This window comes from Octopus bimaculoides, chromosome 1 (genome assembly GCF_046866305.1).
Source record: "Octopus bimaculoides isolate indiv1 chromosome 1, ASM4686630v1, whole genome shotgun sequence".
Lineage (NCBI taxonomy): Eukaryota > Metazoa > Mollusca > Cephalopoda > Octopoda > Octopodidae > Octopus > Octopus bimaculoides.
In genome coordinates this window covers 200,400,113-200,428,059 of record NC_142928.1, presented here as the reverse complement: position 1 = coordinate 200,428,059, position 27,947 = coordinate 200,400,113, and the positions used below count along the sequence as shown (strand labels likewise).

Sequence of the window (27,947 nt, the reverse complement as noted above, 5' to 3'; positions counted from 1 at the left end):
TGAGGTACTCTGTTAAAGGCTTTCTCTTGACCAACAAATGCCAAGAACCACAGCTTGTTCTTAGCTAAATACTTCTCTTGCAGTTGCCTGAACATGAAAATAGCATCAGTGGTGCTTCTCCCTGGGGACAAAGCCAAACTACATTTCATCTTGTCTAATTCTGTTCCAAATTAATTGGGTTATATCTCCCTCCATAACTGTTATCACTTGGCCCAGCAATCTAGACTTACTTCTGTCTAAGGCATTTCCTTTTCCCTTGTGGCAGTTGACTGCAATGCTGCTGCACCAGTCACCAGGGATTTCACCTTCCTGAATAACCTGATAAACTCTATCTCTTTGAATTTGCAGACCCAACCAACAAGCAAAACAAGACAAAGCATAGAATCATATTTAAAGAATTAGGAGTCGGACCAAAAGATGAACACAATATTACAAAAAAAAAAACAAGAAGATTTTGATGACCTCTGCAATTTCTACTTTTACAATTAGATTTATATTTTAAAGATTACTCAAATTAGTATGGATCAGTAAAACGAGAACAGACATTTTAAATTAATTACTGCAACCAATGACATTTATGTAACAATTAAAAAAGTAGTCAATATAATAAAAAAAAATGCCAAATTATGTTTAGTGAAAGAAATGTTTGTAAATGATGGAAACAGCAGAATGAATGTAAGGAAGAAAAACCTTTTTCATTGATGAGGATAAAGAAATGTTGAAGTAATTGGTTTGTGAGAGCAATTAAAAGAAGGCTACTGATGTTTGATAGTAAAAAAGAAAAAAAGAAGCAACAGCAATAGAGCTGGTTTCATTTAATTACAATTAACAAGTAAACTAATTCCAATAAGATTTCAATTTCATTTATATTTGTTTAATTAATGTTTTTATTCTATTTCTGGAATTGGTAGTGATGGTCAGTACCACAACAAATTAAATACTCAGAGATAACTTCAAAGAGTTTTCTCTTTATCTTATGTACGGGAAGGAAGTCAGTTTAGCAAAGACCATTCCACTTTGAGCCATATATCCATGAGAGTAAAGTGAGAAATAGCATTGATGGAGAATAAAACACATATTGTTTACAGCAAGTTCTTATGATGAGGTACCTCTTTACCCCTAGCTGGTCTATACCATTTAACTGTGTACTATATTAACCGCAAATACAGTACAGAACAAGTGCCATGAGCAAAACTTCAAACATTTTGAATATCCTCTACGCAACCACTTTAGTCTTCCAATATCTGGATCCGGATTAAGTTGCGTAAACCAAAGTAAATCAATACTTAGGTTAATCAGCCCACTTTATTATGACTTGTCTGATAGAACTCAACAAACTTGTCCTGGATCTACATCAGCTACCTTAGAAATTTGGAATGGTGAATTTAAAGCAGCGACATAGGTAAGTGCTGTATGGAATATACATCGTCTCCAGACATCAAGGTAGCTGTAGTTACTTGAGGTGTGTAGTTGTTATCAACATCCCTACCATCGTCGTTTAATGTCCATCTTCCATGCTGGCACTTCTTATCAAAGAAATGGGAAGATTTTTTTTACTAGACATTGCAAAGTAGTTGTTGGTGTGTAATGATGGTTTATGGAGAAAATAAAACTTGCATATCTGAAAATATAATTCAATATGTTGCATTATTAGCAATTAAAGCTGGTAAGAAACAATTATTCTATGTTGCTCTTATCTCATTATATATATATATATATATATATATATATATATATATATATATATATATATGTATATAGGTTTGGTTGACAAGTTAAACTGAAATGAAGACAGCATGATCTTTGTCTATCTCCTTACCTTCTTAGAGGTTTTAGGTATAATTATACTAATGTGTCCATCTGTTCTAATTTCATAAAATTCTATGTCTTTGTGCAGCTGAGGATTGCTCTGCATTTAAATTGATGTAATGGTTGCATTGTTCAATTAAATGGAGTCACTTGAAACGGTCGTACTGCATTACATCTGGATATCCTGTTGCTTATTTTGATCCTGTCACACATATCTAATATATATCAGTTCTTTCATACATAACTTCCACATCAATGGCTGTCTTGTGGGGACGCTAAACCTATCGACCTGTTTAACCTCCCCTCCCCCCCCATCTAGATGGTCCTTTGGCAAGTAACATTCTGTTAAATATTCCAATCAAATCTTCAATGAGAAGATAACTTGATGAAATTCTTTACTACCTCAACCTGTTAGTTTCAGTCTCTCTTTCACCAACCATGCTGTAGCAATTTATAAATGTCATGACTGTTACCATAGCAGCAATAAAATATGGCGTAGTGGTTAAGAGCGCGAGCTACTAACCCCAAGATTCCGAGTTCGATTCCAAGCAGTGACCTGAACAATAATAATAATAATAATAATAATAACAACAACAACATCGAAAAATACCTTAGGAATGAGCACCCAGGTTTGAAATTTCCCCAAGACACCTGATGAAGGCTGGAGGGTATATCAGCTGAAACGTTGTGTTAACAACAAACAAGATGAGGACAAATATCCGTCAAATGTAAATAATGAATAAAATATTTGTTGTACAAGATGAAGTATAATATTACGATCAAAGTCAGCCATTTTTATATTTGTGATTGCAGTTATTTCACATAATCCTCTGATCCCTTTGAGAATATCATCAATGTCACAACTTGTATTAAGTCCCTGATGTCAATAGACTAATTACCCATTAATGGATACCTCTGACACCAAAACCTTAAAGAAGTGGTGACCTTCTGGTAATGATGTTTGGCTCATGATCATAAGGCTGAGAGTTCAATTTCTGACCTAGGTAGTGCATTGTATTCTTGAAGAGATTAGTCAGTAACCTACAATGAAGAGAAAGCAATAATAGCAGAAAAATGGTGGGTGGGAAGGGCAAGAGTACTCAATAATGTAGGGTGTGTGTGCCTTTGTTGAGTTGAACATGAAAGAGAAACAGGATAAAGAGTGATGACATCAGAAAGAACAGAATATGTGGGTGAAAGCAGCCCTAGTATGATGATGATGGTGGTGGAGAGAGAGCTATTGGGGGTTGCAGTATGAGGTGAGTGAGTGACAATGACAGAGGTGGACGTAACAAAGTCGAATTCTCTTTGTTTTCGGTAAATTGGAATATTCCAAATACACATTTATCACTGATGAGTGGATGAGTTATTAATTTCGATTGATTTATTGGCTGAATGAATATTTTGATCACAATATCTTTAATGTAGATGTTTTGTCTAAAGAAAATATGATGCTGCCATCACATTATTGTATTCTTTGATAACCTTTTTCACTTATTTATAAATTAAAACTTGGAACTTCCACGTTCTGCTTGATTTATCACAACTTATCTCATTTAAGATGTTTTAAGAAGATGGAGATTTTCAAGGAGGGTCAAGAAGATTTTTTTCATAGAATGCCTGATTCCTGTATGGTCTCCAGGTTTGGGTACCGTATAAGGGAGTGAATCGTATGACTGCTCTGTAGGTCTTGCATTTGATTCTGATGGAAACCTAATTCCAACTCCACAGACATCCAAATGCCACACTTCCATCCTTTGCTCATTGTCAGTTTGTCCATCTTTTGATATTGTGTTTCCAAAATAAATAAAGTCTTGTATATTTTTGATAACACCATTCTCTGATAGTTTCTTTGGTGGTTATTTTTTCTTTTGATGTGTTGGATCAACTGTTTTATTGCAGTGAAGTGCACACCCACAATGTTCCTTGTAGCTTGAAGATGATAAGTGAGAAAGCCAACCGTTTCTACTCTGCTGTTCCCTATGTTGTGGAACTGATCTTCATGGTGTCATTCACTCAGAGATTTATGGCATTGGTTGACTACAATGAATCATTTTGTGAAAATGTTCAGACCAACCTTCAGACAAACGCTATCTGTGTTATTCATGATTTGCAATGATATATTGTCGGTGAAGGATGCCAGAAGCTGAGAATTAAGATTCTGTTAAATTTGTAATATTTCCATTTTGAAAGAGTTTTAAAGGAATCCGGTATTTTCAAGTTGACAATATTTTTCTTTGGATGTGGACTATTTTTGTAGTTCTGATGCCTTGGGGTTTCCTGGTATTTGACCCTAGTGGTTAAGAGTGCCATTTAGTATTGTCTGATGATCAAATGTACAGTTGTTGTTTTTAGATACCTCATTTCTGAGCCCTTTATTACAAGGTCCTCATGTTTACTTTTCAAATGTTTTGAAGAAGTTTTGTCATTTGCTGGAATTGACAAATCTATAAACAGACATGTTTTGTCAGCATGAATTTTTACCACAATATCTGTTCCATTGAACTGTACAGCATGATCAGTTTGGATACTAAAGTCCCAAAGAATGGTGATTTTTTTATCTTCTACTACCTTGGTAGAGTTGTGTTCCCACTGGTTCTTCTCATGTAAAAGTCCAGACTTACAGTGTATGATCTGGCAAATACTGGTCAACATGATGATTGATATATTTAAGGTTAACACAGAAAATCTTGAAACGGGGTGGTCAATTGTTTCTTGCACTACAAAAGCAGCAGGCAGGATCAGTACCATTTTTAAGAATGCTTGCCTGGTGGTTTCTGATTTGTGTCCAGATACAGCCAACCATTGCTGGATCATATATCTACATCAGCATCAGTGGCCTTTGTAGGGTCTTGCTATAAAATGCTTTACTTCTCTATGTATTTTACAGCACTGGCATTCCATTTGATTTCATTGTTCTTAGCTGCTCTGCTATTACAGTGGGTTCTTCTGTTTCATCGTGTTGCACCTCACTCTCAGTGATCTTTAATTCCTTTACGCATCTCTTTTCTTCTGATATTGAGTACCATTTTTAAGAATGCTTAATATTTGCAGACAAGTTTAAGCGTCCAGTTGTTGGTGTTTAGATAATCCCCTCTGGCTTCTGTCTATAGAGACAGCTGCCAGCTACATCAGTCCATGTCTGTCATCCTTTCTTGTGATGTATAATATCGCAACATCTTTTTTGGAGTCATGCCTGCAGTGCATTATGAGGAGCTTGCATATGTTTAGATCATTTTTTTTCATCTCATTGATGCTGTTAAAGCCTACAAATCACAACTGAGTTGATTCAATCCTATTTTGTGCATTAAGTTTGCTCTTTAGGATAGTTTTAATTCTTTGATAACATTCTCTCAAATTATTATTATTAAGCCAGTGCATGCTAATTTAGTTAACAGGTATCTTGAGGTTTGGTGACAACAAGTCTCCTCAAATCTCAAGAGTTTTTCTTGGGATTCTTGCCAAATACAAGATGGTACTTTGCTACAGGTTGATAATACAAGTTTCAGTTCCAATCTCTTTCAGTCTTTTAGGTAGAAGTTTGGGTGTTGGTGACAAATGCACCAATTACTACAGGAATAATTGTTGTCTTGGTCGTCCTCAGTTCTCTGGCCAGATCCTGGTATTTCTCAATTGCTTTGCTATTGACTCTGCTATCATAAGGAATTGCTAAATCTATGATATCTTGCACTGTTTGTTAATTTTGTGCTCTATAATCATGTCTGCTGTTCTTGTCTCAATAGCAGAGTCAGTCTTTGTGGCAAAAGTCCCACAACATTTCATTTTTCTCATTTTCTGTCACAGCCTCTGCTACTTATTATTATTATTATTGATTTGACTCTGGTTCATTCTTATTCCTGGCAGGATTTATGTGGATAGCAGGTTGCTACCTAGGTAACCTTAGCTATCCACACTCTTTCAATAGTCTTTCAAGTGTTTAACACCCTCCTCATAATCAATCCTGTCCCTAAGTGGCAAACTTTCTGCTGAAACTCTAAAGAACATTCTATTCCAATCTCCTTCAACCATTTCTCTATATCTTTGCTTACAGTTTCCATTTATTCCAATTATTATTATTATAATTATTATTGTTGTCATTATTTTATTTCTCTGAGCTCTCATTCACTTTTCAAGTTTCACTTGAAAAGGAAATTGAGAGTGGAGAGTGAAGTGCTGTCCTCGAGGGAGTTTATCAAAAGATGGATGGAAGTTGCAAAAATGGCAAGAGTGGATGGTACCTTTCTCAGTGCAGACCTGTGAGTCGGAGAGGACACTTGCTCATAGGGTTTCAGGGACATCTCAGACAGTGGGGTTCCTCGATTATCCCTAGAGGTGTTCCTGTATCAGGAGGGTCACATCTCCATCACCCTCCCCACCTTCTATTTTTGCTTTTGTATGCTATGCATATGTCCCTTCTTTTCTAGTGTATACTTTTATTTTGATTTTTTTTATTTATCTATTTTTTTAATCATTTGTATTTCTTCCTGGTCCTTCACTCTTGTGGAAAATAAATGAAATCGTTATTATTATTGTTATATGAAAACTCACAGCTTATTTTGCTTGGTATGGATGGAAAGGGGGTCAGCTGTCCCCAGCCAAGTGACTAAGGTGATATTTGTTTTACTGGTCATGCTTCAAGAGCCCTGCAAAGAATTCTTGCAGTTCCAAGCAATGTTGATTTTTGTGAGTGTTCTACCTTCGCACTTGCACCAATCTTTTCCAGCCATGTTGGTAGTTGAATGCTGATACTTCCAACTGCACCAATTACTATTGGTATCACGTCTACACTCTTCTTTGACCACAACCTTCGTATTTCCCACTTCAGATCGTCATAGTTGTTTATTTCTTCTTCTTTCACATTGATCCTGTTGTCACTGGTGCATGCTATGTCGGTTATCATACACGTTCTTTCATTTTTATTTACCACAACAATGTCCGGTTTCCGATGTCTGGTCAGGTGATCACACTGGATCGTTACATCTCACAGGATTTTGCAATTCTCATTCTCGGTGACTCCTCCTGGAGTTTTTTCATACCACATCTTTGCTCTTCGTAGGCCGTGATTTCTACAGAGCTCCCAATGGATCATTCTTACCACATTGTCATGGCACCATTTGTATTCATGTTGTGCCAATTAAGGGCATTTGCTAATGACGTGCCATACCGTTTCACCCCTCTCACCACAGATTCTGCATTTGCTGCTATTGGTAGTGTTGTCTATTCTGCACTTCACATAGTTGGCCCTTAATGTTAGTTCTTGAACTGCGCATATGAATGCTTCTGTCTCTCTTCAGGTCAATCCTCCTCATCCATAGTCACTGGTCCTCTGTATCTGTCTTGGCGTTCACATCTCTTGCAAACTGACCGTACATTTTTTTCCTTCCATACTTTTCCTTTTTTTGTTTTCTTTGTTAATTTCTTGTTTAAAGTTTTCTTTACTTACACAAATTTCAGTTTTGATGACACCTCTCTTTTTCGTGTAATATCAAATCAACAGTGGTTCCATGGCATTTTTTTTATATTCCACCCTAAGCTGTTTGCCTCTGCTTCGATACAGTCCTGTCAGCTGATCAAACCTCTTTCACCCTTTCTTCTGGACAAGTACAGCCTATCAGTGTCACTCTTAGGGGTGGAAGGCTCTGTGTACTGTCAACAGTTTTCTGGTCTTGGTAGCCATTTTCTTCATTTCTCTCTTTTGCCATTTTATAATTTCCACTCCATACCAAAATGATGCTATCACTCACATATTAACTGCCTGGATTTTATTCCATCCAGTCAATTATTATTATTATTTTTATTATTATTATTATCATTATTGCTGTGATCTAGCGGAATTGTAAGGATGTCAAATAAAATGCTTAGTGGCATTTTTTCCTTTCTATGTTTTGAGTTGAAATTCCACTATAATAAGTACCAGTCATATACTTTGTCAGTGTAACTGATTGTTCTTCCCCCTAAAAAAAACGCTGGCCCTATGCGAAACCCTTTCACACAATTAAATTCCACTCCTTTTGTGTTGTGTTGTCCTATGCCATCCCCAATCTTTTATATAAACTTTTGGTGGCGAATAAAGAAAAAAATCATCATCATTATTCATTATTCGTAAAATGATGTTATTGATTCAGTTTTGCTTTATTTACCAAAATATACCACAGATAACTAGAAATTCTTTTGTTTTTTCCCCCATTTAATTTCTGAAGTAAACCATTAAGTGGTGCTGCCCACATCGATTAAACTATTAACTTCTTCTTTGGTGGTTTTATTTCCTCGAAACATTCACTAATTTCATTGTCCCAATTCTTATTGCACATTGTTAATAAACACTTAAAATAATAAAGACAAAAGATAAAAGTTGTCTGATCATCACTTTTATTATTTTAAGTTAGCTCAGAAATTGAGGAAAGAAATATAGTTTCCCTGTTAGAAGCATTGAGATAATGCAGGCATGGCTGTGTGGTAAAAAGCTTGCTTCCCAACCATATGGTTCCAGGTTCAGTACCAATGCATGGTGGAAACTGAAAGAAGCCTGCCATATATGTATATATATATATATATATATATAGCGTGGCCGTTGCCAGTACTGCCTGTCTGGCCTCCGTGTGGGTGACACGTAAAAGCACCCACTACACTCTCTGAGTGGTTGGCATTAGGAAGGGCATCCAGCTGTAGAAACTCTGCCAGATCAGATTGGAGCCTGGTGTAGCCATCTGGTTTCACCAGTCCTCAGTCAAATTGTCCAACCCATGCTAGCATGGAAAGCGGACGTTAAACGATGATGATGATACACACACACACACACACACAAACATATTCTGTTGTGTCTGGGGAGAGTCATTCTCTTTTAGTGCCTTATTAATTTAACACACTCACCGGTCAGATTTCCACTCATTTACTTCTTTATTTTTACTAAAATTTTCATTGCGTCTTGCAACCTTTTCAATAGTTGTTGACTCTGTCCATTATCGGAACTGCATTCTTTTTGTTTGTTTGTTTGTTTGTTTGTGCACGTGTGTACATGCTCGTAAACTATGTATGTATGCATGTGTATGCATATATATATATGTATGAGTGTACACGTATGTATGTGTACACGTATGTATGTATTCTGCATATCCATGTGCTTGTGTATTCATGTTTGCATTCATGTGTGTGTCTGTATGTATTTGTGTGTGTGTAACTCTGTCTCCTTGTGTGTGTCTGTGTATGGCTTTCTTTGACTATATAAACTGTGGGTATTGGGATATGACATCTTTGTATATTTCCTATTTAGTTCTGAAGATGTTTCATTAATGAGGACATACTCTTGTACTTGTCTGAGTCTTGGGTCCTTGGATAAAATGCAGATGTCAAGTTGACCCAGTGTGCCTCTGTGTTGATCTTTGGCATGTTGGTAGAGTACGGAGGATTGTTTTTTGTTGTCATATTGTCTCAAATGTTTGTGCAATCTCTCTGCAATGCTTCTAGATGTCTCACCTTTGTATATTAGATTCTTATCTTTACAAACCCCCTCTGTGCACCTTATGCTGTAGACTACATTTCTAGTTCTACAGTTAATGCCAGGGTTAATCTTACATCCCATGCAGTTATCATTGATGCATGTGGTATTCTCATGGTTGTGATCTGGCTTTTCAATGGTCTTAATGTTGAGTTTAGCCTCCTTCAGAGTTTTCCTAAATCTTCGGGCTGGTTCTCCATGGGCTGTGGCCTCTACAAACATTACTCCTTGACAGTTGTCGGTCTTGTACCACGTGTTCCCTCTGTTTGCTTTGTCACAAACTCTTTGTATCCTATTCCAGTTTTTACTTCTATATCTCGGGCAGGTACTACTGGTTTCATTACTTATAATGTTATCTAACTTCTTTCTAGCACCCCTGTATACTTGAACCCTATCTTTCAGATCATATCCAGAGAACTGCATTCGATGAATGAAGTTCTGTATGCGCTTCTTTGTTTCATAGGGTTCACATAATGGGGACACGTTGTTCATTATCCTAACTGGGTCTGCTATCAGTAAATGTTGATTTTCATGTTGTGTGACAAAGCTGAGTTCTTGTGAACATATTTCGAAGCTATGCGTTTCATGTAATTAAAACAGAATGACTCTCCCTAGACACAATAAAATATGCTTCAACACACGAATTCACATAAAGAATCTTGCAAGCCAAATACAAAAACGAAATATATATATATATACATACATGCATACATGTATATACCATTAAAACCTATGTAATTTATGCACTTTTTTTGCAGAAATAAAAATAAACTTTATTGGGTGCATAAATTACATGAGTAGATCGTTTCCAGAATTCTTTTGAAATATTTTTTTTTTTTTTGAAAAAATGTACAAAACGTAAAAATTTGTACTGGAAGTTGACTCATTTAATGTCAGAATAGGTTTTTACAGAAAAAATAATGGCTTAAATATGCATAATGAAGTTGACTTTTATTTATGCTGAATGGTATAATGCTTACTTTTTCTGTATAAATTTACTGAAATCATTAAATGGTTAACTGGTTTTTGAAGTCTGACGTTTACGCTGGTAAACACAGTCCAGGCCATATTTTACAGTGGTTGGAGTTTCTACCTATCACAATGGAGCACATATTTAATTTCTCCTTCGCAGTAAACAATTCATAAGTTCTGCCCATACTGACAATAACAGTAATGACAAATCTTTAAGTTTGATTGACATTTTATACGTGTGAAAGGGATTCAAATTTCGATATTCCGTATTGAAGGTTCCATCAAGAGTGGGCAGAAAAGGATTCTGTTTACATAATCAGTTTGATCGGTCACCTTCCTCAGTCGGTTGAGTAAAGCGTCATCCAAGCTGATGTTTATTAGTAATTAAACTTAATTTGCAATACCTGTGCATATTTATCTTATTAATAATTCTTATTAACAACTTTCCCTGTGATTGTGATTTGAGAAGACGTACAGCAGTATGCTAAAATCTCTTGTGGGCAAGAAATGTAAAATAAAGTTTACTATAAACAAGACAAACACTTTGTAATTTAATAGCTTTCAATGTGATACCTGTTAAACAGTAATTATTTTTACTTAATGAAAATTTAATAAAATCTAATCATAAGTAAGTGAAATTATGTTAAATACAACTAAATTGAAAACCTTTTTCCCCTTGGCTCTATCAGCAATTCTGAAAACTTTTAGGTGCAAATTTTACATGAGTAGAAGCTTTTTTTTAACAAATTTTTAACAAAATTTTATCGTGAAAATCACCTGCGTAAATTACACAGGTGTGCAAATTACATGGGCTTTTACGGTATATATATATATATATATATATATATATATATATATATATATATATATACATACATATATATATCAATGTGTGTGTGCTTTGTGCCTGTTTGTCCCCCGCCCCACCACTTAACCAGTATTGGTTTGTTTGCATCCCTCTAACTTAGTGATTTGACAAAAGAGAATGATTAAATAATTACCAGATCAAGAAAAAAAAAGCAAGTACTGGTGTCAATTCACTGCCAACATCCTTGCTCACCGATCAAGTGTGTGCAGGCAGTTCCACTGTGATACCAGCATAGGAAGGGATTGACTCGTACCCAATAAATGTAAAAAGTCTTGAGTAACATGAGATGTTATATTTACCCAGATGACCAAGGAAAGGAATAACAATTAGAACTTCTTGCAAACAGGACATGATGATGCCAGATGACTAATTCGACCGTTCATGTGTTTATTTTGATAATCTAATGCCTGAAAGAGACAAGCTTCTAGTAGAGGCCTGCAAAACTTTGTTGCTTGGAGCTGAATCAAACTGTTTTAAATATCTAGACAAACAGGCAGAGAAATGTCTGTATGGATGGCTGTATCTATTAGCTGTGTGGTTCAAAATTTCACATAGTTTGGAGTTGATTTCCTCTTCACGGATGCTGTTGTTCTAATCTCCTTATCATAGTGCGTGCATAGTCCCCCTGTCTTGGTAGGTGACCACTGGTTCTAAATGACTTATTAAAGTTCATACAAATGACAAATAGTGTTGTTTATTTACAATCATCCATGAAAGCATGGCCAAGTTGTTGTTTGAGAGATGAGAGGAAATATTTGCTTAGAAACAGTTGAGGGTTGGCAACAAAATGACCACCCAGCTTTAGAAAATTCTCTCCTAATAAAGTCTTGTCTGACCTGTGTTGGCATGGAAAAGTATGCATTAAAGTGGTGGTGGTGGTGCGTTTGTGCCCAGATTCATTTCTTTCTACACAGCTACGTTTGTTGTTCAGCAGTTTGACATATGAAAGAGTTAGTGGAATAAAGAATTTTATTTAATAGAGATGGTTGGCATTAGGAAAGGCCTCTGACTCTAGAATTCTATGGGAAGAAGCTCATTCAGTTTTCTTAGTATGACCATAAATTACATTTACGATTTGAAAAATTCAGAAACAGAAATCTAAGGCTAACTCTGCCGGTTGTGTGTGAGAGCAATGGAGCCTACGTGCAAGGGTTTTTGATATTTCTAATAATGGAACCTGGTGTAGCCATCTGGTTCACCAGTCTCAGTCAAATCGTCCAACCCATGCTTGCATGGAAAGCGGACGTTAATCGATGATGATGACTTTGTTTGCCTATAAATTTTGCTGAGTTATCTTTTTTCCTTTCTTTTTCTGAATTTTTCAAATTGTAACAGTAATTCATGGATAGCCTGTATTAGTAGAGACCTGCTTAAAATTACTAGAACTCTAATTTAGGAAGACCTACTCCATAGATGGAGATAAACATCTCCAGTGTTGTCATCTGAAGAAACATGGGTGTTTGTAACTGTTTTCTGCATTGAAAAGGATGAGTTTTATGTAATACTGTTGCAAACATTTCAGTGTTACCCTCTGTTTATTTGTTGCTGCTGCTGCTGTGTATTTCACTTTCTCCTTGTTGATTGGCTGCAGATATACCTTCAGGTACAATCTTTCAGCTGCCTCTGTTTTCCTATGCAAAATATTGAACTAAAATCAGTTGATTTATTCTCAAAATGGCTGATTTTTTTTCTTTTGTTTTTATTGCATAATGTTCCAGTTTGTATGACATCAGATTAATCATACCAATTTTAAAATTGGTTATAAATGTTTAAATATGTCAACCTTTTAATTACATAAAACTGCTAACTTGCAATTGAGGATTAAATTTTAGAGCAATTAATTTCAATCAAAACAGTTTTATCTCAAGACTTCTGCATATTGATAAGTCTTCCAGAACCATGTCTATAATTTCAATGTTATTGACTGCTAAAACCATGAACTTTGTCCTTTAGTAACAAAAGGAATTGACTAAAATATCAAAGAATGACAAGTTAAGATTACAAAAACATTTTTTTTTAATGTATTTTTGTTTCTCTCTCTATAAAATGGAGATTATTGACTGGTTGCTTTCTATGAAATAGAAAATAGTTCTTAGGTTACAGTGTTCAGTTAGAAATATCAATAGTAAATGGTAAATGGTGAGTTGGAACATATTTCAAATTTGTTATTGGAATGTTATTTTGTTTAGACATAGTATTCGGTTCATTCTTTGCTCTGTGGTCTGGTACTTGTTTGTTCAGTGACAAGGTTAGGCTTCTTGTCAAAAATTATTGCTACAAAACTTTAATGAATGTCATTTTTTTTCTCTTCTACTTGAGAACTCCATTTTAAAGAAAGCAAAAGGTTTTATTGTTTAGATTTCACAGAATAACCCTTTTCAAATATATTCTTGGTAGTTTTATGTATTAAAACTATTCCTTATAATACTAACTCACCTGAGACTCTCCTAGTTCTATGATAGAAACTTTCTGTTTCAGAGAAATCAAAATCAAAACCGTTCATTAAGTTATCATGTGGATTTCTTCCATACACCAGTTACTAATGGCAAAGATATTTTACTAAATTCCTCGTTATTTTCAGATAGAAACAGAAGTTGTGTATTTCAACAGAAATTTAATAACAAAAAAAGTTAACAAAAATGTCTGCATTTTCAAAATATATGATTATTGCTTCTTTATGCATATTTGTTATTTAATAAAATATTTGAAAAACTTTCAAACCATTTTCTGCAGGTTTTCATCAACTTGCTATTTTATTAATTTTTATCAAGAAATTGATTGCTAATGCCAATAAAAATATTGAAATACTTCATCAGTGAATCAATCAGAAATGTATCTTCTTTGCAAAGGGAAGTGAGATCTGGAGGGAAAATGAAGTAAATGGTTTTAGGTTTTTTGTCTAAAAAGAAACCAGCTGCAATATATTACTATTTAACAAATCTTTCTCTGTTTTTTCCAGATGCAAGTTTGCGGTATAGAGACGGCTTACCTGTATTTTCAGTGCCTTTACCTTCCCGTCAAGAGACGTGTGAATTTGTTTTAAAACCAATATCACATACTGTGGGAGATTTTTTTAACTTTATGAAAGAAGAAGATCATGGTATTGATAATATATCGATATATACAAAAGGTAACTTTTGGTCTCCGTTGCTTTTTTCATTCTTTCTCTTTGTAAACACAGTGTTCCATTTGCACATTACTCCTGCTCTTCACATTTGCCAAAATTGGCCCAAAATTTCCACTTTGAATAAATGCCAGCATGATTACTGTAGTGGAATTATTATGGCAGTGAAATTGGCACAAATTGTTTTAACACACGTTAAAAGTTGAGCCCCCCCCCCCCCCCCCCCCGTCTCATGAAAGTTTTTACATTAGATCTGCATTTACAATCAATATATCACTTATGTTTATTCAGTTGAAAGCAAGTGTTTTTTGAAGAATTCACACAGGTAAATTCTTGGTAAGGGTGCAAGCGACAAAATGAGAAATTGCTATCAGTTCACACCTGATACAATATTTCTGATTGAGTCAATCGCATGAAGTTTTTAATTTTCTCGTTGGAATAGATATAATTTTTTGGTTCTTAATGAAGCTTTAAATGAACAGTTTTTAATTACAAATGCAGCTTCTTTCACAGTGAGTTTCAATATCAAAATATCTCCATTTCTGTTATAATTAGATAATAAATGAAATAATTAGGTCTTTGTCCTCTTGTATTTCCCAAAATTTTATATTAATATTGTTTTGTAGGCACAGGAGTGGCTGTGTGGTAAGTAGCTTGCTTACCAACCACATGGTTCCAGGTTCAGTCCCACTGCATGGCACCTTGGGCAAGTGTCTTCTACTATAGCCCCAGGCCAACCAAAGCCTTGTGAGTAGATTTGGTAGATGGAAACTGAAAGAAGCCCGTCGTGTATATGTATATATATATATATATATATATATATATATATATATATATATATATATATATATCATAGTCCTCCAGGCGATCACAGAGGAATTCAAGACAGGTTGCCCCTGGGAGCTCCTCTATGCTGATGACCTTGCACTAATTGCGCAGTCACTATCAGAACTAGAGGAGAAGTTTAAGGTGTGGAAGCAAGGACTAGAATCGAAGGGCCTTAGAGTCAACCTAGCAAAAACCAAAATCCTAATAAGTAGGAAGGTAGATAAAACACAAACCCCTTCAGGTAGATGGCCCTGCTCAGTATGCAGTAAAGGAGTAGGTAGTAACTCTATAAGATGTACCCGGTGCAAGCTATGGACACATAAGAGGTGCAGCAATATCAAAGGCAGATTAACTACAAAGTTAGTCTTTGTATGTGGCAGATGTTCAGGTGCAATAAACACTGTAAACAAACAGGAAACAACTTCTATCTCATTCCAGGGAGAAAAACTAGAGGTAGTTGATAGCTTCCGCTATCTGGGTGACCAAGTTAGTAGTGGGGGTGGGTGCGCTGAAAGTGTAACTGCTAGAATAAGAATAGCCTGGGCCAAGTTTAGAGAGCTCTTACCTCTGCTGGCGACAAAGGGACTTTCACTCAGGGTAAAAGGCAGACTGTATGACGCATGTATACGAACAGCCATGCTACATGGCAGTGAAACATGGGCTGTGACTGCTGAGGACATGCGTAAGCTCGCAAGGAATGAAGCCAGTATGCTCCGCTGGATGTGTAATGTAAATGTGCATACCCGTCAGAGTGTAAGTATCTTGAGAGAAAAGCTGAACATAAGAAGCGTCAGTAGTGGTGTGCAAGAGAGACGATTGCGCTGGTTTGGACATGTGGTTAGAATGAATGAGGATAGCTGCGTGAAAAAGTGCCACTCCCTAACAGTTGAGGGAACCCGTGGAAGAGGTAGGCCCAGGAAGACCTGGGCTGAGGTGGTGAGGCAAGACCTTCGAACATTGGGCCTCACCGAGGCGATGACTACTGACCGAGACCTTTGGAAATGTGCTGTGCGTGAGAAGATCCGGCAAGCCAAGTGAGATTGTTGCCAGTGCCCCTGGACTGGCTCTTGTGCGGGTGGCACATAAGATGTTACATCCTGAACGTGACCGTTGCCAGTACCGCCTGACTGGCCTTGTAGGGTTTTCGAGCGAGATCGTTGCCAGTGCCCCTGGACTGGCTCTTGTGCGGGTGGCACATAAAAGACACCATTTCGAGCGTGGCCGTTTTCATGCGGGTGACACATAAAAGCACCCACTACACTCTCTGAGTGGTTGGCGTTAGGAAGGGCATCCAGCTGTAGAAACTCTGCCAAATTAGATTGGAGCCTGGTGTAGCCATCCGGTTGCACCAGTCCTCAGTCAAATCGTCCAACCCATGCTAGCATGGAAAGCGGACGTTAAACGATGATGGTGATGATGATGATGATGATGATGATATATATATATATATATAACCCTAACCGCACCCTCGCTTGATAGCCGATGTTGGTGTGTTTACATCCCTGTAACTTAGTGGCTTGGCAAAAGAGACTGATAGAATAAGTACTAGGCTTACAAAGAATAAGTCTTGGGGTCGATTTGTTTGACTAAAGGCAGTGCTCCAGCATGGCTGCAGTCAAATAACTGAAACAAATAAAAGAGTGAGAGAATGTTGTTTTTGTTTTTCACTTTATTCCTGCTGAAGCAATTCTTCTCTGGTAATATTATTGTGAACAAGAATTGTCTGCAACCAGTTCCAGTTTTAGAGATACTGACTAATAATGGACCATCTCTGCAATCACTCAGCATGCTAGTAACAGCAGCAAATATCTCCTTCAGATCATTGCCTCCCATTTGAAGAAGACAGGATGCAATGGACAACAAAGTGTTACTTAAGATTATGTCATTGCTGAAACATGTGGGATCACAGTTCCACTGGGGTCAGGGTTAAACAAGGAAAGTAACAGGTTTCATATCAGTGAATATTTACTTTGTCTTGTTCAGCTCTTGTCACCTTAGATGCATGTTTAATTAGTTATTTCTTAGATGCATGTTTTTAATTAATTACTTCTCTTGAAACTCTACAGCAGAGCCATCTTTTAGCAGCTTTATAACCCTCCATTCCCCAAGCAAATCAGTTCACTGAGCCCTGTAGTGTTTATTTATTGACAGCAACCTACAATATACATAGATCAAAATCAAGCCCCTGGAAGTGTGAGTCCCCTAGGCAATTGTATAGCATACCCACAGTTCTTAATTTAAAGAAATGATGGTGATAAAACAACAGTTTCTTAAAATTCATTTGTTGCCTCTTACATTGTCTTTAATGTTTTGTATTTATCGTTGTTGTTGTTGTTGTTATTATTATTATTATTACTATTATTATTATTATTAATGTTATTGTTATGTCTATTAGGTTCAAATGTTGATGGAGAATTCAAGGAATCTGGTAATTTTTTTAAACCTCAATCACTACTAATTGCATTAATCTCTTAACTCTAATCCCTTCTTTGATAGAGGCCAGTGGAGGATCATCACTGACAACAAACATAAAAAGTATTTTCCAGGATTTAGTCTTTATGAGAAAAATTGAGCAGGAGATAGGGGTAGATTCTATCAAGTTTATTAGCTGTAAACCTTAACACAATGGCATCTAATAGGCAGAACTTCTTTCACCCTCACTGTAAGAGTTGGGTAGACAGGCGAATATATATATATATATATATATATATATATATATATATAGTGAGAATTTACAAAAGACAAAGACAGGTGTGTAAACAACAAACAGATGTATTAGTTTAACACTTGGGAAGTGAGAAAGTCTTTTACATTTCGAGCCTACGCACTTCAACAGAAAGGAACACAAAAATAAACAGGGAGAGAAAATAGAAAAAGGTATAGTGGCTAGTGATCTATCATGGCAAACGATAGATCCTTATAATATACATGCATATACACACAGGCACATGCACATATGTGCGCACACACTCACACACACATGCATGCATGTGCACACACACTCAGGTTATACCAAAAGTAATGTAAAAGGGAGCAACACTTTTTTATTAACCGACATAGGTTGTTCAAGTTGCACACATTTGTAGACTAACACTTACATATATAGTAAAGTATTATGCACACACACACGGTCTCCATCACAAGAGAGAAATTAATTCTTTTATTAAACTCAGCTCCTGAATCTTTTTTTTTTTTAATTCAGTGTTATACTTTTGTACCTTTTTCTTCAAAACCACTCTTATCTCGGTCACCAAATTACTGTCCCTAAAGATTGACCTTCATCAGGCCAAGCAGGTAGAGGTTGTAGAGTAGACTGGTCAAGGGAATGGAGTGCCAAGGGCTAACATACTTTGGTCTCATTCATTGCCAGAGATGTGTTTGGCTGCACATTCTCAAGGTGGAACTGGATTGTTTTTTTCTATCGCTTCTCTAAGTTTTTGTTTATTGTCTTAGTGCACAGCCATGTTCCAGAAAAATCAAGCAAAATGATGCCCTTGTCATCCCCCAAAACAGGTGACCATGACTTTCTATGATGAGTGTTGGCTCTTCAACTTCTCAAGCCTTAGACAAGGTTTGTGATGCCATTCCATTAACTGAACCTTTGTTTCTGCATCATAAAGATATGGCCATGTATCAACCTTTGTCACGTGATCAGACAAAAAATTGCCTTTATCAGTTTCATTTGTTTCCAACAGATTAGATTCCACTTGTGCTCTTCTCCCCTTCAAATCCGGTATCAACTACCAAAGTACCCACATTGAGCACACTTTCTAATATTCAAAGACTTCCACCATCTTCTGTAAAGTCTGTAACCAGAATCAAGTTGGGCTGCAAGCTTACCGATTGTGATTTGTCTGTGCAAATCAGTTTGTCCACATGGTGGCACTTCATATCAGTTTGATTGTTTCCCTCTATGGTTTGCCTTCAGAACTGGTTTTCTCTTCTTTAAACTTCTTCATCCATCCCTGCACATTGCTCTAGTCAACAGCATCATCTCCATAAACAACCTGTAGTCTTCTGTGAATGTCTCACTGTTTGTACCCCTCAAAAACTCGATGATAGCATGTCACTTCTGCTTGGAATCCATTATTTCCCTGCAATGGAAAAGAACAAGAAAAAGAGTATCTATCAAGGAAGAATTACTCTACTAAAATGTGAAACTTGAACAACTTGTGTCAATTAATAAAAAGTTGTGCTCAATTTTGCATTACTTTTGGGACAACAACTCTTATACACATTTACATATCTACACTGGGCAAGTGTCTTCTGCTATAGCCCTAAGCCAAACAAAACCTTGTGAGTGAATTTGGTAAACAGAAACAGAAAGAAACCCCCTCATGTCTATGTGTTTGTTTGCCTTCTATGAAAGTTAGAAGCTATGAACAGTGTTGTCGCTGTCGTTTCTTTCAGCAAATTGTCTACTTGCTTCACACCATTGAAGGCTTGTGAAATGCGAGATCTTTATTTGAGAGGCATTCTGCTGTAAAATAATACCTCGGTAATATATTCAGGAAACTCATGCAAGCATGGGAAATAAAATGGACATAAAACAAATAGATGAATATATATATTTATATATGAATATGTGTGTGTGTGCATTATACATACCTGGGTTTTAGTAAAATATTGCAGAACACATTCCTTGCCATCAAAATATGAAATAACCAGAAATTAACCAGATTTTGAAATTTAATTTAAATTAAAAAATTATCAGGGTATGTTTTATTACTTTTTATGTTTATTTACATTTTCTTATATTTATTTAGTTATTTATTTGGAGTTTTTTGTTGATTCTAAACAAAACTTCTTACATAAAGCTAAATGACATATTCACTGCAGCTTTAGACAATAATTGCCGTCTGAAATTGAAACCCTCATCTCTACGTTTGTGATTCTCAAACTTTCTTCTATCATTGATACTCCACTCCTTAGCATCATGTATTTTTTCAATTTAATGCATCGCTGCAGTGAGGTGCAGAAGGAAAATATTATTAAGGTTTTGCACAAAAATAAACTTTCATAAAGAAAAAAGAAAAAAAACATGCATCACGAATGTAAATAACAAAAGAAAATAAAATATATTTATCAAAGAAATATATAAAATATATAACAATAAAAATAAACAAAATCACAAAATATAGAGTAAAACGGCTTTAAATGAATTTGTTTTTTTTATCTTTTCACAAGATCAAACGCAAAAACCATTTCCATTATCAGTGGGAATTCTATAGATTTATTGAGTCAACCAGTTTGGAAGAACTGTTGAGGACAAAGCTACTGGCGCCATTGGCTTGCACATGATTCCTTGTTATCTCTGTTGTTATTAAAGAAACTGGCATCACATAGAGATGTGATGAGATGGGGAAGAAACATATTGAAAAGTTGCTTGATAACCTGTTGGTGGGAATCTGTGACTTTCTTCCAGAACTGCAGACTATGGAATTATTCCATTTCCAGGTATTCGATTTGACTGCCAGGAGGTAAATGCACCCACTAAGTTATTGAGAATCACTGATCTGAGTGAGGTTACCATGTATTTCAAGAGAGGCTGCTTTATGCTAGGAGATAAGGAGCATAAATTTGAGAGATAGGGCCTGAGCAGAACAGAGGGGCCACATTGCTACTGAGATTTTAGAAGAGAGAGTGAGTGAGGAGATAAGGCATCTGTGTGGCTCTTCAAAGTACAAAAATGAGTAGAAGTGAACAGAGTGGGGGTGAGGGAAAGAACAAAGAGTTTGGTAGGTGAAGGTTACACAAGTATAGGGGAGAGTAAGAGATGGGGAGTGGGTGAGGCAGGGAATATAATGAACAAGTATTGAGTGGATGATTAAAAGGGGACATAGGGAAGAGTAGGTGACAACTGTAGAGATTGAGTAGGGTTGAGGGGTGGACAAACGGTTGAGGGTGACCAATGATGATGGGGTGTGGAGGGTGGTAGAATAGTAATAAGGATACAGGAAGGATAAGAGAGAGATGAGTGGTCAGGTAGGTTGCAAGAATAGGGTGGAGGAAGAGAGAAGAAAGTGCATGGGAGAATGAGAAATGTATGGTAATGGAGAAGGGGAGACGATGTGGGTGAGGAGGACACAGTGCTAAGAATGGTGGATATATGAGTATGTATATATATATATATATATATATATATATATAATCAGACTGGAGCCTGGTGTTGCCATCCGGTTTCACCAGTCCTCAGTCAAATCGTCCAACCCATGCTAGCATGGAAAGCGGATGTTAAACGATGATGATGATGATGATGATGATATATATATATATATATATCTATCAAACCAAGGAAAAAATCCATTTCCTTCAGAGGGATGGAAAACATTCAATTTTCACTGGTTCTTCAGTTAAATACCACACATAAGACAGTATAATTACCAAATATAAATATTAAAGGAAATAGAGAAATACATTTGACATATTAAAGATTTATTTACACTACAATATAATATACTATAAAAGGATATATTATAATATAATATATCTTTTTCTAGTATATTATAGTGTAAATGAATTTTTGATATGTCAATTGTATTTCTCTATTTCCTTTAATATTTGTATATTATATATATATATATATATATATATATATATATATTATATGTATATAAATGAAAAGGAAATGGAGATTTATGATTGACATTTTAATTTATTAACATATTATATTATTATTCTTATATACTATATTGTAAATATTATAATCCTAAAATTGTTTCGATTCAGACCCAATAATAAATTTATAAAAATTCATGTTTATGGTTAAGAGTCTCATCAGGGAAATATTTATTTAGTTATTTATTTGGAGTTTTTTGATGATTCTAAACAAAACTTTTTATATAAAGCTAAGTGACACATAGACTACAGCTTTAAACAATAGTTGCTGCCTTAAATTGAAACCCCCATCTCTGCATCTGTGACTATTTGACAAAAATTACATACGTAATTTTTGTCAAACATTTCCCTGATGAGATTCTTACCCATAAACATGTATTTTTATAAATTTATTATTGGGTCTGAATTGAAACAATTGTAGGATTATAATATTTATTCTATATTATAATAATAATATATTATGTTAATAAATTAAAATATGTCACTCGTAAATCTTGTAAATTTTCTTTTCATTTTTGTATATTGAATATGTACCCATTTGAATTGTGAAAAAGTTTTTCTCTGTTATATTGGATATTAACCCATCAAACCAGTGAAAAATTGGATGTTTCCAACCTTATAGAGGAGCCTGTTTTCTTTGTATTGGATATATATATATATATATATATATATATATATATATATATATATATATATATATAATGAGCACCAAAAGATGTGCAAACTCAGTGGTAAACATTAATCAAATTCAGGTAGAACCAATTTGAGATCTGCTGGTGTTGAGATATATCTAAGAAACATTGGTGCCACCTACCAATATCTGCTGCTGTTGCTTCTGCTACAGTCAATTTTACTGAATCTACTTAACATGGTGCCACTGTTGTATGCTGAAAAAAGTGCGAAAAAACAATTATATTAGCTAAAATTGAGTGACATTGAAAAGCAACGTCTAGTTTCACAGAAGCCAGGTATATATCCCTTACAATGCTCTGTCTATGGATTACATATCGTTTCTATCAATGAAAACGTCAACAGTGAGTGATGAAGGTTTCGTCATTGCAAAGGTTGTAACAGGTTTATCAGATGAGGGAGGCTGTTTATACACAGGCCAAATGTCAGTTCATCTGTCATTGTTGATGATGACCAAGAATATTGCATGGTAGAGGACAATGGGATATGGTGTGGCTGGTCAGTCTGTTGTATGCTCTGTCACAAGTTGGGCACTGGTGGACTGCTGGAACTGAAGGCAAGGAATTAGCTTTTGACTTGTGCAGGTTTTCTGTGTGCCTCTGCAACCCTGTTTTGTCTATGGGAGGTGACACCTCTGTCAGTGCAGCTTCACCAGGCAGGACAATCTTGTGCTTATGTTTCTCAGGTGTCAGGGTTGCTCTCAAAGTTCTTCAGCACAATTAATAAATACGGAATGGAGAAAGAACTTAAGATCAGTTCAAATATGTCTTCGGACATATTTGACCTGTGAAAAGGCATTTTGAATGCAGTTTGTTTTGGAGAAAGCGAATTGTTGCAGTCATTTCAGAGTTTCCCTGCTTGGTATCTGGTATTGAAGAGATTCAATACATACTGGCAAATGGTTAACAATTCATGGATGGTTGAAATAAAGACAACTCAGAGCTTATTCAGACAATCGTTAAACACCGATGTTAATTATTCTTTCTGTCTGAAATTTGGTTGGTGGAAACTGTGCTGTAACCCGACGTCTGTCATTATATCCAAGTGTATGTTAAGTGTTTGTTTGTGTGTGTGTGAGGAGGGAGAAGTTAAAGTACTTTCCTCCATTAAGTTAAGAGTCTTTATGTTCAGTATTGGTGGCCGTTAAAGGCAGTGCTCCAGCATGGCTGTAGACAACTAAAACTAGCAAAACAGTAAAAGTAAGAATCTATGTTTATGCACACACACACACACACACACACACACACACACACTTCAGTATAACTTAAGAATAATAAAGAAAATACTGTTGGTCAAACTGTTTAGTAATACGTAGAAGCTGTCCCCTTGTTAATTAAATGTGTACTTCTACAACTGTATCTCTTTGCTCGCAATCATTAGGGGTGGATTTCCTTTTCTGTTTAGTTATTTGTATATTGTTGAAGCAATTTTTCTTAGCATGAGAAAATTTTGGTTCTTTCTAGTAGTCATTAAAACAATGGTGGAACTTGTTTGTCAGTCCAACAGGCTGTGGCAAAGTTGGCTATTTGCCAGTGACACATTGCAATAACTGCATAGTTCTTGTAATAATAATGATGATGATGATGACATAGTTAGCAGCTCAGTACCTTCACCATACAGCCGTTATGTCAAATGTCTCTCTTGTCTTTTTAACTTCTTCATCAAATGAGAATGTCTATGAAATGATACAATTTAATGCATGTAATGATCTCATTCTTTCACTAACATATTGCTTCTTCTAACCACAGTTCGCTTAATTTCTTCATCACAAAAATATTTCTCTAACATTTTCAAATCTTTTTGTATTTGCATTCAATTCTCTCTACAACGAATGCCAACACTTTCATTTTCTTCTGCAAACTTCCTTTCTTTTCACTATTTTCATCATTTGGCTTCAAACAAATTTCGCTCTAATCCACAAAATCATATCTCAAATTTTTAAATATTTTTCTTCCATAAATTATTCAATCTTGATTCTTTTTTTATTCAGTTCCCATCCATGGAAGCATAGAAAAGGTGGATATTAATTGCTAACAAGGACACAGTCTTTTGTTTTGCAACCATAATACACTACCAAGTCTATATCGTGTTTTACTTTTGTTTTAGCAGTGCAATGGTCTCAGTTTTTAAATTTATCTCAACAGATTTTCCGTAGAATTCAGAGCCAGCTTGGAAAGTGACAACATATTCGTATATGAAACTCCATGACTTTAAGTGCTGGCTCTGAATTCTATGGAAAATCTGTTGAAATAAACCTAAAAAGAAAAGGTAGATGTTAATAAGTTGATGATGTTGATTCTGCAGTATTTTTCATCCAATGTTGTTATTATACAATTTGAATATACATCATAGACTGGCTCGCCAGTCCTCAGTCAAACTGTCCAACCCATGCCAGCACAGAAAGTGGACATTAAATGTTGATGTGTGAGTAGTTCAGTAAGACACCATTAGCAAATGCCACCAATATGTTGTGTTCTAAAAATCCTATGACAATGAAAAAATAGCGATGGAACAGGTGAAGGATGTCACTGGAAGTTCTTAGCTTGAACTTTGCACTTCGGTGATGAAAGGTAGGCGGCCACTCAACACAATATTTGTGAGTAACTGTGTAATTTGTGTCCTCCTTTCACAACAAAGCAGCCCTTTTTAGGATGGCACTGCCCCCCTCCTATGTAGGAGGGGGCCAAGAAAATGCAACCTAAAAATTGCTTACTTACATTGTTCCTTGTCATTTGGTGCAAATGACTGAGCATCCAAAACTGCACCAGAAGATTAAGCAAATCGAAAATAAAAAAATCTTTTCATTGCATTTTGGAATGTGAGAACTCTTCAAGATAGCAAGAAAAACAGAACATAGGACCTCTTTGGTTGCCTGTGTCTCTCTTTCAGAAAGTAGATTAGTGGACTGTGGTCAGCTACAGGAGTTTGATGATGGACACACTTTTTTGTGGATGGGTAAGCCTCAGGAAGTAAAGAAAGAGGTGGATTGCTATTTGGAACAACTTGGTGAAACTTCTTAAATCTCTGCCTGTTATCTTCATCCATGATAAACTTCTGTGATTTCAATGCATGCGTAGGTTGTAATACATCATCTGTGTGGGGTGATGTAATAGGGAAGCATGCGGTTGGTAAGGTATACTCAGACGGCTATCCGTTGCTATCACTTTGTGGTGAGTAATGGACTTTTCGTTACCACTACTATTTTCCAACTCCCCAACCACCACAAAACTGCCTGGAAGCATCCTCCATCAAACCATTATCACCTCATTGATTACATAATTGTGAGGTCTTTCGTGAGAGGAGTTGTCCAAGTAACACCTTCTTTCTCCATTGGGCAGTGTTGGTCTGACCATAGACTGATACAATCAAAGGTGAATTTTACTATCTGCAGTCCTATTCATAGCAATCGCACCTGACCAACTGGAAAAGTGGATGTGACAAAGCTGAGGAACAATGACAGTTTATACTCACTTCAAACAAACTGTGACGACAAACTTGCCAGCATCTCAGACAACACAGGTATTGAACCAGCATGGTCTGCTTTTAAAAATGCTGTATTTATCTTGTGAAACACTCAGGCATGTTAAGAGGAAGCACAAAGATTGATTTGACTCAAATGATCCAAACATCTTTCCTCTTTTGGACAACATGCACAAGTGCCATTGTCAATGGATGTCAAATAAAAATGATGCCACAAAATGCAAAAAGTTTTAAAAGGCCAGAAATACATACCAATCTCAACTGAGGCAAATGAAACAGACATGGTGGCAGAATTTAAAGGGTGTTTTTGGACCCATATTTGATGGTTCAACGCCTATAGTTTCAATTGAGGGCAATCTTTTCATACACACACACACTCTTTCTCTCCACAGATTAGTGGTTGTCAAATTTCTGGCCCACATGACAAAGTTAACACACAACAACAAACACAATGATTTCAACTTAATAAAGGACGCCTAGAAAGAAATCATGAAACCTCTTTCTCTGTTTTGATAACTGCTTTTTTTTTTTTTAACACCAACTTCCACAATAATTCCACCCCTCCTCTTATTTTTATTTTCAAGGACATTCAAATATGAAATGATCTTATATTTTTTGCCACAACAAAAACAAACTGATTTAACAGTTGATGTTTATCAATAAAATAAGGCAAGGTTTATTGTTATATTTGGGGAGGGTCATTTTGCCAGTAAACTCACACATTCTTTATTTGATCTTCACTTTAGCTTTATTATTATTGTTGTTAATTGTCTGAGTTCTTTTATCACACATTCTGTGACTTCTTCAATGACTATCTTTCTTCTTCTTCATGTCTCCTCTTCTCTCTCTGGTCTTATCCTGTCTATTTAGTGGAATTCCCCAAGATGGAATGGACAGGATGAGAAGAGGAGACATGGAGAACAGAAAGTGACTGAAGAAGTCACAGAATGTGTGATGGAAAGAGCTCTAACAAATAAACTAATAATAATAATAATAATAATAATAATAATAAGGCTAAAGAGAAGATCAAATAAATAGTGTGGATGTTTAACTGGAAAAAAATATGACCAACCCCAAGTATAATGAAAAATGTTTCAGCACATGATTTCACATCAAGAATCTTGCAAAACAAATACATAAATGTAAAAACCAAAGTTGTACTTTATTAATAATATCTATTGACTCACCAACTTACAAAATAAAATTTCACTCTTCAAAATTCACCTATATTTTCCTCATTAGAAAATTTCAAAACCACATCTATGAATGGTATTATTTGAGAGAAGAATTGTACTTATTTCTTATTCTGCATGATCATCTAGCCTTATTTTAACCATCTTCCTGCATACAGGTAAAATTATTGACTCTGCCGAAATATGAAACTAAAGTTTTTTTTTTGTTTTTTTTTCTGCATCCATTTCACTGATTTCAGAAACAATTTGAACTTTTTAAAAACACTTGCATCTTTTGTTTATTGTTCTGATAATTTTTTTAAATAATAATTTCAATGTTTTTCATTGAAGGCAGGAATGATTTTTTTGTTTTGAAATGTTTAATTTGCCCGGAATCAAACACCAAAGCACAATGTGAGCTGATTTTCAGTTCTAGTTCCAGACAAACCAAAGCTTGAACTGTAGTTCTTGGATTTGTAAATAGGTCAACTATTTATGGTCGTTGGAATTCATGGCATTTGAGAGAGAGAGTCATTATTGGATTCATGATCATCAAAGTTATGCTCCTTATTTAGAAATTTATCTGATTTTTATATGTGTGTGTATGAATGTTTTTAACTGCTAGACAAAAATCATTTGTAACATTCTCTATATCTTAATGAGGATAGATTGTTGAAAGACTGTGGTGAGGTTATTTGAACTGCTTCCATCATTAATAACAAATTAAAGACCATTGAATTTTCTCTTCATGCTATGGTTTTATTATTATTATTATTATTATTGAGTGAGAAAGCAGTGCATGCTATCAAAGTGACACTGGGGTAAAATATACGAAGCCCATTGTACCCATCATGACTATCCGTCTGATGAGGGTACACCAGGCACATGCAT

The 27,947-nt window shown here is 35.6% G+C and overlaps 1 protein-coding gene across 4 annotated transcripts in view; it reads left to right on the top strand.

Moving 5' to 3' along the window:
- Positions 1–27,947, top strand: part of LOC106867904 (calcium uniporter protein, mitochondrial) — a 189,448-nt gene that overhangs the window by 81,910 nt on the left and 79,591 nt on the right. For 2 of the 4 annotated variants that reach the window (XM_052973977.2, XM_052973985.2), the window contains exons 3-4: positions 14,104–14,274; positions 17,492–17,524. In XM_052973977.2, coding sequence (XP_052829937.1) covers positions 14,104–14,274; positions 17,492–17,524 — 204 coding nt within the window. The remainder of the gene's footprint in view (positions 1–14,103; positions 14,275–17,491; positions 17,525–27,947) is intronic. The other 2 variants (XM_052973982.2, XM_052973989.2) reach the window with 1 other exon arrangement.